At 43.4% G+C, this 19,335-nt stretch overlaps 1 protein-coding gene across 2 annotated transcripts in view; it reads left to right on the top strand.

The window, feature by feature from the left end:
- LOC120920724 (probable ATP-dependent RNA helicase DDX60) overlaps positions 1-19,335 on the top strand; it is a 294,719-nt gene that overhangs the window by 27,502 nt on the left and 247,882 nt on the right. For both annotated transcript variants that reach the window (XM_040332971.1, XM_040332963.1), the window contains 2 exons: positions 2,399-2,509; positions 6,688-6,813. In XM_040332971.1, coding sequence (XP_040188905.1) covers positions 2,399-2,509; positions 6,688-6,813 — 237 coding nt within the window. The remainder of the gene's footprint in view (positions 1-2,398; positions 2,510-6,687; positions 6,814-19,335) is intronic.

The following is a 19,335-nucleotide window of genomic DNA, read 5'->3' as shown; positions in this document are numbered from 1 at the left end:
CGCATGTAGCGGGGGGGGTCCCGATCGGACCCCCCACCCGCTAATAGGGGAGGACGTACCCATACGCCCATGTGCCTGTACGTGCCATATTGTGGACGTATATGTACATGGGCTGGTCCTTAAGTGGTTAAGAATTTTTTTTTTTTTTTTTTTTTTTTTCTTCTCTTCTCCTAATTCTTCTCTCCGGCCTGAGGATAGACGGCTGGAGGAGGGGAATGGGGGAAGAAGGGGGTCTAGAGGTAGGGATAAGGGGGAGGGAAAGGGGGGATAAAAGGAGGAAGGAAGTGCTGCGGGAATAAGGAGGGAATTAGTACTTTAGATAAAGAATAAATGGATATTTAGTGGGAGATGGAATACTCGGGTAGTCTGAAATTTAGTTTAGAAGTAGAAAGTAATTGGTCTATTATAGAGGAATGGATTGAAACTAGTAGTGATACAGATATTATGAATAGTAAATAGAGTTGAAGAGAGAGAATAAATATAATTTCCATACATATGTTGATGTATAGGACTATGCTTAGTCCTCTTCTTATGTTTCCTGTATCACTTTCTTGCTTTTTGTTTTCTTGGAAAAGAAACGAAATAAAAAGGAAAATTTGAAAAAAAAAAAAAAAGATCGTACCTCGTACAGAATTTTTCTTATGATTTTCTCATATTTCCTGCACTTAAAGGAACACTAAAGGTTAATTTTTTATTAGATCAATTGATTGCTGTAAGCAAGAGCATTTAAATATCACTTACCTCATTTTTCCTTTTGACCTCCAAAATACAGTAATCCAGGTTTGAAAATGCCATTTCCTGTCTCTCCTCTTCTTGCTTTCCACCAGCATCTGAGCTGTTTTGCATGGTGGAAAGCAGAATGTGCTCACCCCCTCCCTATGACTACAGCCCTGTGTGAAGATGCTCTCTTATCCCTCACAGGCATGGAGGCTTAGGCCCCATACACACGATAGAATCCATCCGCAGATAAATCCCAGCAAATGGGTTTCTGCGGATAGATCCTATGGTGTGTACACGCCAGCGGATCTGTTTCCGCGGAGAAATCTCCTCTGGGATGGATTCCAGCAGATCGGATATTTGCTGACATGCACAACAAATCCATGTGCTGGAATCCATTCCAACGGATGGATCCGCTCGTCTGTACAGACTCACCGGATCCATCCGTCCAAAGGGATTCCCCGCACGCGTCCTAATGATTTGACGCATGCGTGGAATTCCTTATATGACAGCGTCGCACCCGTCACCGCGTCATAATCGCGGCGACGGCGCGACACGTCATCGCCAGAGGATTTCCGCGCGGATTTCAATGCGATGGTGTGTACACTCCATCGCATCGAAATCTGCGGAAATCTTTGAGAGGATTTATCCGTGGAAACGGTCCGCTGGACCGTATCCGCGGATAAATTCTCTCGTGTGTATGGGGCCTAAGCCTAATGGGAACTGTAGTTCCCATTAGGCCGTGATGTAGCAAGAATGAATGCGCACCGCAAACCAGGAAGTCAGTGAGAATAATGATTCAGAAGTGACGGAGGTGAATAAAACAGCTTGATTTCAACAACAGGTATCAAACTAGTTATAATGCAAAACATTACTTTTTACTTTATCAGCTACTGTCAGACTTTAATTTAAGAGGAAAATATTTTTGTCTTTACAACCCCTTTAACAGTTTGACAGCAGCTGCTGAGCAGCAATGGAGCTCCATTGCTGCTCTTTGCATACTTCAAATTCCTTAGTCCATAGTCCAGCTCAGGAGTAAGCAAAAGAGGATACCTACATTCCAAAATTCTGAACAAATGTAGCCACCCTCTAATGCCTCGTACACACGATCGGTTTTCCCGTCGGGAAAAAAACAATGTTTTTTCCGACGGAATTCCTTTTAAGCCTGCCTTGCATGCACACAGTCACACAAAGGTTCGGTGAACTTTTGACTGCCAAGAATGCGGTGACGTAAAAGACTACGATGAGCCGAGAAAATTGAGTTCTATGCTTCTGAGCATGCATTGATTTGTTTCCGAGCATGCATGTTTTTTGCGCGTCGTAAAAGCATACAGACGAACAGTTTTCCCGCTAGGATTTTTCCTGATGGGAAAAAAGAGATCCTGCAGTTTTCCTGTAGGAAAAAGTCAGATGGAGCATACACACGGTTACAGAAGATCAGATCACAAAAAAAAAAAAAAAATTGGAATATGTTGAGAGCAGTAGAAGGTAGTTTTTTGAATTAGGAACATATACTTTTCTGTCAGACTGCACAGCCAGGAGGATGACACTAACATCTCAGAGTCTAAGCATGCTCCTCAACAGCACATGTGCAAGCAGTAGAGCCTGATTGACTCCAAAACAGGATATAAGGTAAAATTAAAATGTGTTAAGTGTATTGATCATTTCCTTATTTCTTTAGAATGGTGCAAAGATAAAGAAAGTTTTTCAAAAGCTAATTACAAGTTTCCAAACACCTGAGAGAAGTGAATGTTTACCCTATATGCAACATATGGAAAAAGTAAAAAAACAGGTAAATGTCCCTGCACAATAGTAACCTTGGTTACACTTACACACACACCCACACACACACTCTCTTTCATATGTTTGTAACTGGTATGGTTGCTTAACTTGCTTTGATGTGGTTTAACAGGTACTGTATAGAGATTAAAGAGAGATAATGCACATTCTGCATTCTTTGCTTACTAATACTGGTGATACACAGATGGCTGGCTGATAACAGATTCCTCATCCACACAAATGAGATGGATGAAGGAATCATCCCCAACTGCCCACACCTCCCCGCTGCGGGGCACTCTTCAGAGAACACTGATCAGTGGTTGCGGCTGACTCACTGGCTGGACAGGCCAAATTTCATCAGGGTATGGCCAGCTTTAGACTGACGTCAGGCAGGAAATTTGTTCTCATAAATCATTTTCTCATTCTGAAAATAGGAGGATTGAGGCTGCTCTGTGCTAAACCATTGCACAGAGCAGGTACAGTAAGTATAACATATTTGTTTTTAAAAAAAGTTTGAGCCTTTAATATCACTTTAAACTCCTGGTAGTTTTCTGTCCTGTTAGGGGGAGTTTACCTTTACTTATTGTACTAAAAACACAACAGGGAGCCAGAAGTAATTTCTCCAAATTTAGAGGAAATCCCTTCTTCTTCTGGTGATAACTAGTACTTTTTGGCCTATCAATTTCTCCCACAGTGACAGTGATCACCCAGACAACTAAAACTGGTAAATCGCCCCAGGAGTAACACAGATAGTAGTAAAAACCTACAAGAGAAGAAAACCAGCTCTCAAAATTGCATTTTGTATTACTGTAGTTCCATATGAGACAACACCAATGTTTTCTAAGACATGGAGGTACCCTTTATGAAGGCTCTGTCAGGTCACCTTGATGAAGGTGACCTCCGTGGCTTTAAAACTTTTGCAGAATGTGCATTAGCACTAATACTTCTTAATTCATGTGAAAAGACTACAGATTTTAACATCAAGTACTGTAGCTCAGCTCGGAGATTCATAGCCAATACACCTTACAGCCATGTATCTCTGGTTCATGTGCCAGATTCCAAATCTGGCTGGAAACCTGAAAAGATTGAACTGCTGATCTGCCCCTGACCAGTTCATGCAGTACCAGTTTGACTTTCTGCAAATCTCTGGCAGTAGGGAGATCACACTACTAAAATCACAATTGATTAATCAGTAGTAGGAGTAATAGATCACTATGCATATGGCTGCCTATGGAGTTAATCGTCTTTGGACATATACTTTACCCTCATCTGTTTTGATGCTAATTTGCATCAGCTATGGCAATGCATTATAAATACCAAGTGGGAAGTTCTGCATTGACTGACAGGGCATGCTTAAGCCCAGTGTTGAAAGAAATATTTAGCTAGATTCAGGTAGAGTTAGGTCGGCGTATCAGTAGATACGCCGACCTAACTCGGAATCTGCGCCCACCTAAGTTCAAGTGTATTCTCAAACAGAGATACACTTAAACCTATCTAAGATATAACGGCTTGCGCCGTCCGATCTTAGGGTGAAATATTTAGGCTGGCCGCTAGGTGGCGCTTCCATTGCGGTCGGCGTAGAATATGTAAATCACTAGATACGCCTATTCACGAACGTACGCCCGGCCGACGCAGTACAGATACGCCGTTTACGTAACGCTTTATCAGGCCTAAAGTTATTCCATCAAATAGTTGGAATAGTAATGTTAAAGTATGGCCGCCGTTCCCGCTTCGAAATTCGAAAATTTTATGTCGTTTGCGTAAGTCGTCCGTAAATAGGGATTTACGTCATTTACGTAAACGTCGAAATCAATAGGCCCGTGCGGCGTACGTTGCCGCAATGCACACTGGGAAATGTAGGCGGACGGCGCATGCGCCGTTCCAAAAAAACGTCAATCACATCAGGTCAAGCCCCATTAACATAAAACACGCCCCCTCAGCTAAATTTGAATTAGCCGCCCTTACGCCCGCCAGCTTTAGGCTACGCCACCGTAACTTAGCAGGCAAGTATTATGTGAATCATGTACTTGCCTCGCTAACTTACGGCGGTGTAACCTAAATGCCATAAGCTACGCCAACGCAAGTATGCGCTCGGCATCCTGAATCTAGCTAATTGAGCACATATTTTACACAAATTTTCAGTGTAATAACATTTTCTTATTACTCGGTCTCCTAACGTAGGCGTAGGCACCACCCATTTGAAGCTACTTCCTGTCTACATGCATGCACTCCAACAATAGCTACACATAATTTCTTAGGGAGGGTCTCCCATTGACAATGACAGAACCCTAAGCATTGGCTTAGGCATGACAATGCAGGAGCACAATTGGGAGGTAGGGGCAGAATGATTTGCCATAAAGGAACATGCTGAACAAGGACATTCTTTTAATGAAAGATGCCGATTTAAAAATATTGAAAATACACTTTGAACTTACATTAACCTGTTAATGGTTATTTGAGATTTTAGTATTTGTCTCTACATAAACTTTATCTGCAAATTGTTACTGCATCAGGACTTGTGATTAATTTGTATCCAAGGAGATAGGTGGAATGCCACATTGTATACTGCAAGCTGCATGTAACTTGACCTCTCTGTACTGTTCACAATACTATGAAATTTTGATTCTGGGAAATATTAATTTCAAAGTATTTTTTTTTTATTATGGCACAACAGAAAAAAAGTATAGTTACTGTATAACAAAGAGCACAAATAGATTATATTAGACCTTACCAGTAGGGATGAGCCAAATACATCTGGGTTCATTTAAGCAAGGTTGGTGAATGTCACAGAAGTTTGTGTGCTGAATCCAAACACTGTTGAAGTCAAAGGGAGCTGAATTTCTGCCTGTTTTCTAGGCTAATAGGCAAGGGATGGGCAAACAAATGACATTGAGAGCTGGACACTGTCTTGGGAACATGTACGAGAGTAAAAACATTTATTTTTAAATGTCAGCAATTTTAATACTGTTCTAAGAGAAACATTAACAATGTAATACTCCTTAAAATCATATGCCTGAGGATGTCATTAATTTGCCTGAGAAGTGGCATATCTGTATAATTTATACAACCTAATACAGCAAAACTGACATTTACAAAAAAAATAAAAAAAAAAAGCTTTGCAAAAATGATTGATACATGACAACTTGAGCTGCTTTGCTTCAGTTTGTAAGCAAATGGTTGAGAATCATTTTATCTATACTAGAACATTATGCAAGATAAGGGTCTGGTATTGATGTTAATTGGGGACCCCATGCTAAACAAAAATGGCATAGGGTTTCCCCCATAATTCATACCAGGCCCTTCAGGTAGGGATTTCAGGGGGGACACTACACAAAAAAAAAAAAGAAGCATGGGGTTCCCCTTAGAATTTAACACTAGACCCTTTTCCAAACATGTAGAAAAGGATGGGGAGGAACATGTGGCTCACACGTAATGATATCACGGGAAAGTCATTGAGATCATCCAGGAGACCCTGCCCATTTATGCTCAGTTGTCTTCTGCTGGAGCTGTCATTCATGGGTGAGCTGTCATCGGGATTGAATTTTGTTGGTGGCCGGCAACCGGCGCTTCCTTAGCAACCCTTACAGCAGAGGAATGAAGTGGTCATATGTAGTAGCAGGAGAAAAACTTGCCACTATATATGATTTCCGGCCCCTGCCGTACCAACCGACAGTTCGCCGTTCAGAGGAATGCCCAAAACATAGAGAGTAGTAATCTGTAGTCCCCAGAGAGAACAGAGATAATTGTTAGCCTTGGCAGAGAGCACAAAAAGTTATCAGCCACAATATTTTCTGAAAGTATTAATGGATATTTTCTTGCACTTATCAATTAGCTATAACAAATCAATTTAAATTAGTCACCAAAAGCTATAACAAATCAATTTAAATTAGTCACCAAAAGGGAGCAAATTATACATTTATTGTTGGGGGCTACATACACTTTAGTCTGACTTTCCTATGCAGAAAAAAATGTAAATTGCTAGGAATGTACCTAAAGGTAATTTTTTTTTTATAAAAAAAATGTCAAGTATGACAGTAAATGTTGAAATCTGAAGTTGTAGTGTTCAGCTGGGTTTTCCTTATAAGTACTAGTTCACAAGTGTACTGAGAACATTGCAGTTTACATGGTTTGGGTTTGGGCTACATGCTGTGCTTAACTGACCCATATCAAGTTTATTTATTGCTTTTATAGGTTTATCATGAGATTTTTCTTCTTAGAATGCATTTAAGTGATGGATCAGACATACGCATACTCATATGTGCAATTTCATGTTCTATGACATTAAGAATATTTAATGAGGCGCAAAGGACACCACAGGTATGTTTTCAATAAAAAAAAGTGTGCATTATGAGATTCCAGGTCATGCTCAAAGTTTTATTTATTTCATTCATCACATTTTGTGGAAGAATGTGAGAGTAGTTTTGGGAGGAACTGCTTCTAATATGATTAGAGTATTCAGTGAATACCTGTGCTTATATGTTGTGGTAAATTTTTAACCACTTGCTGACCAGCCGCCGCAGTTATACTGCAGCAGACTGTCTCGGCTGTGCGAATCGTCATAGCTGTATGTCAGGCTCGTTCACGACTTATGTCAGGCTCGTTCACGACCAGCGGGGGAGCCAATCAGCAGGTCCGGCGCACTCGATGTCCACCCGCTCCCCACGATGTCCACTGGCTGCCCACAATCGTTCCCCACAAAGACAGATTGGGGATCTACAGACGTAAACAAGGCAGATCCCCATATGACAGGGAATCACACAGTTTAGGTGGGGTTTACATGATTGCAAATTGGATGTGGATTCTCTGCATCCTATTCGCAATAGCAAGAGATTTTGACCGCTTCTCTATGGAGCCTGTTCACATATCTCCGCTGCGAATTTGCACAGGAGTCCTGTGCGTCTTTTGGTCAGTTTTAGGTCCAAATTCAGCCAAAAATTCAGGCTGAAATCAGACCTGAAACGGTGAACAGGGACGCACCGGACCCCTACTGTGAGCCGCATTTGAAAATAACATGAACCCAGCCTTAAGCCTCGTACACACGATCAGATGTTCGGACAACCGTTCCTTCATTTTTTGTTGCATGCTAGTCTCATGTCGAAAGTGAAGAGGTTACTCACCATACGAAAATTCTCATACGACAGAATACAACTTCAGAAGTGATGTAATGTGTTGAATAGTTTTGTATGTCATCTAATATAAAAACGAGGGGTGTTGGGGCACTTACTAATAACACCAATATAAATAATATATTGCATAAAACTATAACGTGATAATAAGCATAAGTCAGTAAAATTGATAATATAAATAGATACTGTAAATAATAGTGCAAGTACGTGCATATAAAATATTAATTAAATAATGTGAACCAAATAAAACAATGTGAACACAATAAATGCAGTGCTGACAATGGTGAAAATAATTCAATAATGTGAGGATGAAGAGGTCTTCATGCAATGTGCAATATTAAAGTCTCTGTGCAAAATAACAATCAGGGCCAAAATCCAAAAAACATGCAGCCCAAAGAAGGTAAAATGTCCACAATTTATTCCAATGGTGAGGCGCTCCAAAAACAAATCACAAGGTGCTCCACTCCATTATTGTCAGTGTGTGAGCACTATTTTGGTTGTGGCTGCTGCTAGAGATTGATCATTTATTTTTAGTTATTTCACGCATCAGTTCCCCCATTTTTATCTATATTTAGCTATGGCTGCTGCGTAATATATAATATTTTATTTAGGTTTCATTTTAGACCTCGTAGCTTATTCTTTGGCCAGTGTGGTTTGCACATTAGTTCCCCCCATTTTTCTCATTTGTATGTCATCTGTTGTTTCTGAGCATGTGTAGTCTTGCTCTTATGATTTTTGTTCGTACAAAAACTAATTAAACGAAAATCGTACAGAGAGTTCAGGTCCGACAACATTTTTATAGTCTGCACATCCAGCTTCTGTCGGATGAAAAACTGGAATCGGCTGTCGAAAGCACCATACTAACGACCTGAAGATCGTTCTTCGGGCAAAATTTTACTTCCGATTTGCATATCGTGTGTACGGGCCAGTGTTTTTCCTAAGGTTGGAGGACAAAAGATTTGAGCTGGTTTATTAGGCCTACTACTTTCTGGAGGTCTGCTACAGCTGGGAGTCAGAGATTGGACTGGAACATTTGATGAGTATAGCTACTAGGGTTGCCACCTCATCCCTTTAAACCAGAACACATATGAATTACACAGATTCTGGGGGTAATTTAATGCAAATAAGGCAAAAAGTGAGTTTAATTAGCACCTTACTCAGCCACAGAACATGTGTAATTAATATGTGTTTGGTTTTACAGGGATGAGGTGACAACTCTCAGGCCGGGTACTCACGAGCAAACATGTACGGTGAAACCGGTCCGTCGGACCGTTTTCACCGTACATGCCTGCCAGAGGGCTTCTGTACGATGGTTGTACTAACCATCGTACAGAAGTCCGCGCGTAAACACTACGCGGGGCGTGTCCGCGTCGTCGCCGCGATGATGACGCGGCGATGACGCGGCGACGTGGGCGGGCCTGCCATTTAAAGGCTTCCACGCATGCGTCGAAGTCATTCGACGCATGCGAGGGACGGCGGGCGCTCGGACATGTACGGTAGGTCTGTACTGACGACCGTACATGTCCGAGCGGGCAGGATTCCAGCGGACGGTTTTAAAACACGTCCAGGAATATTTGCCCGCTGGAAAAAGGCCCGGCGGGCAAATGTTTGCTGGAATTCGGCCCGCTCGCGCCTACACACGACCGAACATGTATGCTGAAACTGGTCCGCAGGCCAGTTTCAGCATACATGTTTGGTCGTGTGTACGGGGCCTAAGGCTTCATTTCCATGGACGTTTTTACAGACACTTTTCTGAGCGTTTTTTGCAGCTTAAAAACAGCTCTCCATGTTAGTCTATGGCCTCATGCCCACCATGACGTTTTTGAGCTGTAGATGGCTGAGCCGTTTTTAAGCTGCAAAAATAACCCAGGACCAGTGCGTTCTGAAATTCCAGAGTAGAGCTGTAAAAACACCAGATGTTAAAAAACGCTCAAAAACGCCCAAAAACGCTCAAAAACGCTACGGCTGCGTTTTTGAGCTCCAGCTAAAAAAAATTAAAAAAAATTAAAAAAAAATACATAAATAAACATGGACAGGCGTTTTTAAGCTGTAAAAAAGGATAACGAAAGTGGCTGTTAAAACGTCCATGGAAATGAAGCCTTATAGCTACCCCAGGTTTACCTGAGGGGTCTAAGGCTATGATAATGAGTGAGGGTATGAGGGAGCCTCCTTTTGTGAAGTGCATCTTTTATACAAAGAGTACATCAGTATTTGACACTTAAAGTTCTTTTAGGGTAAACCATCATTTACATATAGAGAAAAGGCCTTCTACATTGTATGGCAATCATTTTTACATAATAACAAATAAATAGTTGTCCAGGCTAAAGTAGTTGCAACCCTGGCATTGCCCCACAGACATGGAAAGGTAACATACATTTTATATATGCAGAGATGTTGTCTAATTCTATTCTACGAATAATACCGCAATACTTATATATACGGCTTTAAAGTGGTTTACTGGGATTATGACTGAAAATATCAGCCCTAACCCCCGATACCATTTTTTTTCGGCTGTCTTTCTCTTGAAAGTGTTCCAAGCAGGTCATGAGCAGCTGGAATGCTTTCAGAAGTGGTGGGTGAGGACGTCCCACCGCTCCCCGGTGTCTTTTGGGCTTACCGTTTCCACCGGTTCGCCCAAGAAATTATACAACTGTGCAGCCAGCTGGTCTCACAGGAGATCAAAAAGTTTATCCTTGGAGGTCCAGAGCGACATCATGATGTCACTTCCAGTCCAAAGTGGAAATAATTTTTTTTTATATATTTTTGTTAAAGCAAAAGCTCCAAAAAAATTATAATTTTGCTTTTAAAGGTAAAGAAGAGATTTGGGGACAGTGTAAAAATAAGAAATAAAAAGTAAAATACATAGGAAAGCTAACGCAAATGTAAGTCACGCACACATATGTAAACGGTATGCACACTGCACTTGTAAGGTATCGCTGCGAATGTTAGCATTAGAGCAACAATTCTAGCGCTAGACCTCCTCTGTAACTCTAAACAGGTAATCTAGTCATTCCACAAGCGTGCAAAATTTTGAAGCGTGACATGTTAGGTATCTATTTACTAGATCTAACATCTTCTTTCACATTTTACAAAATAACGGGGTATATATTATGTTTTGTTTTTTTGTATTCATTAAAGTGTATTTTCTTCCAAAAAAAACATAGCGCAAATACTGTGTGACATTACATTTTTTTTCCAGGATCGCCATTTTATTTCCTAGGGTCTCTGCTATAAAAAATTATAATGTTTTGGGGTTAAAAGTTTTAAAATTTTCTAGCCAAAAATACTGATTTAAACTTGTAAAAAATACCAGAAAAAGCTTGGTCTTCAAGTAGTTAAGGGACCCGTGTTCTTTCTCCAAAACTTGGACATATTGGAGTAGATAATAATCAAACTATGACTTATGTGACTAGTTATAGATTATATATGTTTTCTGAAGTAGGGTGCGTAATCCAGTGCTGAAGTTGATGAATATTGTGCTGGTGAAATCTTTAGTATAATTGCTGCCGTGGAATCGTTTTTTTTTTTATGACACAGGCTTATGCCTTGTACACACGATCGGGTTTCTCGGTGGTCAAAAGACGGACGGGAAACCCGACGGGAAAACCGAGAACCGGCTCGGTCAGTTTTCCCTGTGTACACAAGGCCGGTTTTCCCGACAAGAAAACTGCTTGAGAGCTTTGGTCAGGAAAACCAAGCATGTGTATGCTCCAGAGCAGTGTTTCCCCATAGGAAAACTGCGGAGAAAAAAACGATGCGATTCGCAACGAGAAAAAAGAGAGCAAATTCACATTTTTTTCTCGCAGTTTTTTTGTTTTGGTGGGGAGCATACACATGGCCGATTTTATGGACAAAAAGAAAACATGACAGTTCTGGAAAACCGGTTGTGTGTACGAGGCATTAGTGTGACCACATTTTCAAACTGCCATTCTGGGAAACAACCCCCCCCCCCGCCCCAGCTTCCCCCCCCAAAAAAGGGGGGGAATGTAGTCTCGGGTTGACTGGGAATTCGACGGCGGGTGATTTGTTGGGCGAATGGCTGGTTATAGCACTGACATCATGTCACTTGCCACCAGATGCAGCTTGGCACTTGCCATCATCACCTGCTGCCAGATGCAGTGTGTCACTTGCCACCGTTACATGCCACCAGATGCAGTGTGTCACTTGCCACCGTTACATGCCACCAGATGCAGTGTGTCACTTGTCACCGTCGCCTGCCGCGAGATGCAGTGTGTCACTTGCCACCATTGCCTGCTGCCAAATGCAGTGTGTCACTTGCCACTGTTGCTTGCTACCAAATGCAAGCAAAAATAGAGCATTTTAGAAATTTTTATTGGCCATTTTTCACGTCGAGAAAAATGCTCTGGAGCCTACACACGATCGTTTTTAATGACCAGCTTAAAAAATTGCATTTTTCTCGTCATGAAAAACGATCGTGTGTACGCGCATTACATTAGGCATCACAGTTAGTGATTTTTCTTTAGCGCAAGATCACTTATATATTTTCTTTATATTTTTGAATTTAATTTGTAAGCAAGCAAATAAAAAAAAATAAAAAGTGAAAATGTTATTGTTAACAATAAAGAATGTAGTAGGGGATTTCTTGAAAAAAGAGTGCCATGATTCCTTGTACAGCTTCCTCAATTGTCTTATATGCTTAATAGTTAGGCATGTCTAAGGTTGCCAGGCCTTAACATGAGTCTGTCCTTAGAAATATATGGGAGGTACCTTTGCCAGTAGAGATGGCCTGCCGGTTCGCCCGGCGGTCGTTTTGCGGCGAACTTTGGTCGCTCACGGTCCGCCAAACCGGCGGACATCTGGCGATGTTCGCGGCGGTCCGCAATGTTACATGGGTAAGAACTTTGACCTATGACACATCCATCAGAAGGTGCAGGACAGCCAATTGAGACATTTCAGCACATGGACATACCCCCTACCTTATAAATAGACCTGATCTGGCAGCCATCTTACATTCTGCTTTTTGTCAGAGTAGGGAAAGGGTTCTGTTTGGAGCAGGGACAGTCAGGCTGTTCTCATTCAAATAGCTATCTAAAAGGTCCACAAAAGTCCTTTTAAGGACTGGTATAGGTGTGCTACTTGCTCTGCAGTATATAGGTGTCTAATACATTCATATACTTTTTGTCAATGTAGAGCGAGGTTGGCGTTTCCAGCAGGGACAGAGTTTAGCGTCACAAATCGCTACCTAACAGGTCCACAAAAGTCCTTTCAATCACTGGTATACGTGTGCTACTTGCTCTGCAGTACATGATAGTGTCTAATACATTCATATACTTTTTGTCAGTGTAGGGCAAGATTGGCGTTTCCAGCAGGGACAGAGTTTAGCAACACAAATCGCTACCTAACAGGTCCACAAAAGTCCTTTCAAGCACTGGTATAGGTGTGCTACTTGCTCTGCAGTATATACTGTAGGTGTTATATACACTTATAATATACTTTCGAACATAGAAAGCATATTATTGTGGATTAGTATTGTGCATTATTGTGACTGGTGGTGTATTTGGTTACTGCTGGATTTTTGCCTCTTTCGCTGCGTTACCCTTTTTTTAATGTGCTACACACATTAAAAAAAATTCCTGAAAAAAAAGTTTCATAACTGGTGCGATAAACCAGTGGCCCCCCAAAGCGACAGATTGAAGCAGGGTGTTATATACCTTCTTCCACATATACTGCGCTTCTCTAGAGACTTTTGTTGTCACAGGGTCATTTAAAAAATGACAGGCAGAGGAAGAGGCAGGCCCTTCCGCAGGGGTGGTAGGGGTAGGGCAAGAGCACCAGGCTAGAGCCAAAGTGGGAAGTGGCACAAGGTGCGTTCGATTACGTCAAAGGACGCACCAGACTTGGTTTAGTGGCTCGCCACCAACACCATCACCACCACCATATATCCTCCGCTTGAGTCACAGGAATTATTTTCTGATCCATCAGAAGACATTTCCGATGTGTAGCCATTCTTGGCATTGGATCAGGAAGAGGAGGTAGCAACAGCCGGCACTCAGCAGTCTGACGATAGTGCTCAGATCAGCCCAAGGAGGTTGGTGCCCGCTGTTGCTGCCTACTCCGAGATCTCTACTGTTAGTGATGGGGAAGGTGATGTCGATGATGACGTGTCTACAGACGTCACGTGGGTTCCCACAAGAGAGGTAGAGTAGGGGGTTCAGATGGAGAGATAGACCAGCAGATAGGGAGGAGAAGCAGGCCGAACTTACATTGCACAGGAGGGACAAACCAGACTCCTAATGTATCAGGAGCGAGCCATCAACATGTACGGTCACATCTGGTGCTCCAAGGACGCCGGCCCATGGCTCCGCAGTGTGGGCTTTTTTTAACGTGTCCGCTGCAGACAATAGTGTTGCCATCTGCAGCCTTTGCAGTCAACGCATAAGTCACGGTAAGCCCAACACTCACCAAGGGACGACCGCCTTAAGAAGGCACCTGGCCTCCCATCACCGAGCCCAGTGGGAGCAAAGCCATCAGAACCCACAAAGCCACACTCCAGGCTCTCACCGTCCAGCCTCTTTTCCTTCTCCTTCTCCTTCCCCTCTATGCTCACAATTGTCCTCCACTCCACCTTCCATCATGCCTTCCTCACGTTTTACTACAAAAAGGCAGGCTTTCGTGGCCCAAATGTTCGATCGTAAAAAAACGATGACGCCGGATAACCCTCTTGCCCAACGGTTGACCGCTGGCTTGATGGAACTGATAGCCCGCCAACTACTGCCATATAAACTGGTGGACTCAGAGGCCTTTCAAAAATTTGTGCCATTGGAACACCACAATGGAAGGTCCCAGGAAGGAAAAAATTTTCACAGAAGGGCATCCCAGAGCTATATGGCCATGTTCAGCAGCAAGTGAATGTATCTCTGGCACACAGTGTTGGTGCCAAGATACATCTGACCACAGACACGTGGTCTGGCAAACACGGGCAGGGAAGGTATGTGTACCAAAAAAATTCTGAATGAACAAAATAGTAGCGCTAAAAAATAACTAAACGTTTCTAAATATTAAACAATACATTTGTGATACAGAAAATATTGTGAGGAATGCAGGAATAAATAAATAAAGTGAAAAAATTGTATAAATATATATGTGAAAAAACGTCCACATAGTAGATCCAAGGTGATAATATTCCAAGTGAAAACAATTAAAGTGTCCAAAGGAAAACAAATCTTCAAAAAATCTTCTTAATATGAGACCTTTCACCACACCAAAGTGCTCAGTGACTCCACACCCATAAGAATTGCGCTTACCAATGCGATATGCCTTGAATTCTCATGCTTGGCATAAACAGCAAAATATTTCTCCACACGAACTGACCAATTCCACCAGTGATTCTCACAAGCCGAATCGTTGTTCCACATGAAAGGTTAAGTGACTCCAATGGTGAAGTATATCAAACTTGTTTATTTAAAATCAGTAAAAAAGCTTCACACATTGCACTCACATTTGATACAGAAAATCAAGGCACTTCATTAGTGAACTAAGCAGCGGGTTCCTCACAGGTGATTATCTTGTTGCATTATGGTCACAGTGGACCTAAATAAAAACCGTCAGCCTCACCCCCTGCTCCGTTCGTCTCACTCGTCACTTCAAAAACACACTACACATGCGATGGTCGGTACTCGGACGCTTCCTTGGTGTGCCGTGTAACTTCCCCTAGACTAGTTTCTTCGCTCTGGACTTCTTCATGCAGGGTTGGTTACATGGACTCATAACTTCCCTGTTATCAATGGGCTGACCTCTGACACGCATCATGTTTGGCGTACGTCTGTAGATAGCTTCCTTTCCACCTTAATAAGGGTATAATCTGGATATGCATTATTCTATGGAATGGCGCAGATTAGGATTCTATCAGGCGATTAATATGAGAGCTTATGATCGGTTAGAGGCAGGGGGGGCACTCCCTGCCACGCCCATAAGCCTTTAGCAGCATTGTATGTACTTCTATGCATTGTATTGTATCCATTGTATTATATTCTATTCATGTATTCTATGGGACTTCCTGTTAGAAGGAACGTCCTTATATGGTGTTAGCTGTGTCAGTGGAACATCATGTGTTAACCACTCCCATGAGGGAGGTGTTTAATGGGTGCAGTGAACACTTCCTGTTTTGGGTTAATAAAAGGTGCTTGGCTGAGCCTTTGGGCAGTCATGCTGGCAGAATGATATGAGAACAAGCTGGTGATGGTGTCTCTTTGTATGAATGGCAGAGAATGATGGTGAGTGAATCTATTTAGCTTAGATAAGCATTATTTCATTAAGACTGGATGCTGTGCTTTATAGCACAGGGCAAAATGGCGCTGTGCTCTGCGTACGGCCTATTTTGCCACCACACATGTTACGCCCACACGTCCGACCGTCAGTCCAAATATGAATCACACTCTGTTAATTGCAAATGCTAATCAGTCCATCCACCTGTCTGTTCCAAAGAACCTGCATCACATTATGTCAGCGCTCAATGCGTGTCCCCATGACTACAATGCAACAAGTGTCTACAAACAGGAAATGGTTGCAATCCAGGGAAGGTATATAACTTTTACTGCCCACTGGGTGAACCTTCTGACGGCCATCAAGCATGTAACCAGTGGCACCCATGTAAATTTGGTTTTACCGCCACGGATTACATGCAGGCCTGCCTCTTCTTCTCCTCCTCCTCCTAATCCATCCTCCCTCTCCTCCTCGGCTGACTCCTCATTTTCCGATGCTACCATCTCTTCCGCTGCGCCGCCCAAGATCCCCAGAACCTATTCGACATGCCAGGTGAGACGTTGCCGTGACAAGACAAGAGCCACACTGGTCCTGCTAACACCGCTCAATTTGACAGTTGGTAAAGTGGTGTGCGACAACGGTGCCAATCTGCTGAGCGCGCTGAAACAGGGAAAAATTACACACGTGCCATGCATGTCACACGTCTTGAACTTGGTCGTGCAGCGATTCGTTGCCAAATACCCTGGGCTCCAGGACGTCTTTACGGCAGGCCAGGAAAATCTCGTCCCATTTCAGAAGATCTTACACGGCCATGGCTCGCTTTGCTGACATTCAGCGGCGACACAACCTGCCCATCAGACGTCTTATTTGTGACTGCCCGACGCGATGGAACTCAACATTTTATATGCTTGATAGGCTGCTCCAGCAGAATCGTGCAGTTAACGACTACCTGTACGAACTCTGCGGCAGGACAGGTTCTGGGAGCTTGTTTTTTTTGCACCGCTCCAGTGGCTGCTCATGCGCGACTCAAGCAGACTTCTGCGGCCATTTGATGAGATCACCAAACTGGTCAGTCGCAGCCAGGGCGCCATCAGTGTCATCGTACCTTACACCTTCTTTCTGGAGCGTGCATTGCGTTGTGTCATTGATCAAGCCGTCGAGGAGCAGGAAGATGAGGGAGTGGCAATGCTGGATGAATTTCCAGGGGGGGCTACTCCACCTGAGACAAGTCAACAACGGGAGTCTGAAGAGGAGGATGGTGCCGGGGCGGAGAAGCAAGAGGAGCATGCTTTAAACCTTTCTGGGATCCCTGGTGTTGTCCGTGGATGGGGGGAGGAAAACGAGGACAACATTATCCTGGATGATGAGCAGGAGCCAGGCCGGTACAGCGTTTCCAGTTTAGTGCAAATGGGGGCCTTCATGCTCAAGTGTTTTAAGAGGGACTCCCGTATAAAAAGCATAAAGGGCAAGGACCAGTACTGAGTGGCAACGTACTTGGACCCCCGGTACAAACAAAACATGGCGGAAATGTTACCACCATCACAGAGGGCTATCAGAATGCAGCACTTCCAGGCCTTGCTTCGAGAAATGCTGCATTCTGCTTTTGCATCCCCTGGCAGAGGAATTTCCACTCACAGAGAAACAGTTTCGGGTACCAATCCAACAGCACCTGCAAGAAGAGGGCGGTTTGAAGATGTCTTGGTCACTAATGATATGAGATCATTCTTTCAGCCGACCCATTGACAGCTGTCCTCTGGATCCAGCATCAGGGAACGCCTAGACCGACAGGTGTCCGACTACATCGGGTTAACGGCCGATGTGGACGCACTGAGAAGTGATGAACCCCTGGACTACTGGGTGGGCAGGCTTGACCTCTGGCAAGAGCTTGCACAATTTGCAATGGAACTGTTGGCTTGTCCCTCATCCAGTGTCCTGTCCGAAAGGACGTTCAGCGCAGCAGGGGGGGTTGTGACCGATAAGCGCACTCGCCTAGCTCACAACAGTGTTGACTACCTCACATTTATAAAAATGAATGAAGCATGGATCTTGGAGGAATTCAACACATGTGATCAGTAGACCATGTTTCATTCAAATTCAGGTGAACGCCTGTGGGCTAATTTTTTGGGCCTGTACTGGCCGACACTTTTTTCTGTATCCGGTGAATGCCTAATGTACCACCAGCCACAGAATACAAGGTTGTTTGCTGTCCGGTGAACGCCTGTGGCCATGGGCTAATTTTTGGGGCCTGTAATGGCCGACACTTACTTCTGTATCCGTTGAATGGCTAATGTACCACCAGCCACAGAATACAAAGTTGTTTGCTGTCCGGTGAACGCCTGTGGCCGTGGGCTAATTTTTGGGGCCTGTAATGGCCGACATTTACTTCTGTACCCGTTGAATGCCTAATGTACCACCAGCCACAGAATACAAAGTTGTTTGCTGTCCGGTGAACGCCTGTGGCCGTGGGCTAATTTCTGGGCCTGTAATGGCCGACACTTACTTTTGTATCCATTGAATGGCAAATGTACCACCAGCCACAGAATACAAAGTTGTTTGCTGTCCGGTGAACGCCTGTGGCCTAATTTTTAGGGCCTGTAATGGCCGACACTTACTTCTGTATCCGTTGAATGGCTAATGTACCACCAGACACAGAATACAAGGTTGTTTGCTATCAGGTAAACGCCTGTCGCCGTGGGCTAATTTTTGGGGCCTGTAATGGCCGACACTTACTTCTGTATCCGTTGAATGCCTAAGGTACCATCAGCCACAGAATACAAAGTTGTTTGCTGTCCGGTGAACGCTTGTGGCAGTGGGCTAATTTGTGTGGCCTGTAATGGCCGACACTTACTTCTGTATTCGTTGAATGCCTAATGTACCACCAGCCACAGAATACAAGGTTGTTTGCTGTCAGGTGAACGCCTGTCGCCGTGGGCTAATTTGTGGGACCTGTAATGGCCGACACTTACTTCTGTATCCGGTGAATGCCTAATGTACTACCAGCCACAGAATACAAAGTTGCTTGCTGTCAGGTGAACGCCTGTCGGCTAATTTTTGGGGCTTGTAATGGCCGGCACTTATGTATCCGGTTTTTCACTTAATACTTCTGGTAGGTCAGTGTCCATGTTGTGGGACTATTTGTGCACAGCTAGTAAGTATTTTGTGGCTGCAAATATGACCTGAAGGTTTTTAATATTCGCCTGCCATTAAAGTCAATGGGGCCTGCCGCGAACTTGCGGTTTGCGGACATTTGCGAAAGTTCGCGGTTAGCATTCGCGAACCGTCCCGTCGGATGTTCGTCCATCACTATTTGCCAGCCTTTTTTTGAAAATGCTAGCCTGCTTGCATGGTTACAGTATTTTTGAGTCATAGACACAGAACATACATTCTGTAAACAGTTGAGAAAAGTGTAAAAATTCCTTATCGCTAAAATTATTCAAGGTCAAAGACTTGGACAACATTGAAAGAAAAGCTTCAGTATGACAGGCAAGAA

The sequence above is a fragment of the Rana temporaria genome, chromosome 1 (genome assembly GCF_905171775.1).
Source record: "Rana temporaria chromosome 1, aRanTem1.1, whole genome shotgun sequence".
Taxonomy (NCBI): domain Eukaryota; kingdom Metazoa; phylum Chordata; class Amphibia; order Anura; family Ranidae; genus Rana; species Rana temporaria.
This window is presented reverse-complemented; position numbering and strand designations above follow the sequence as displayed.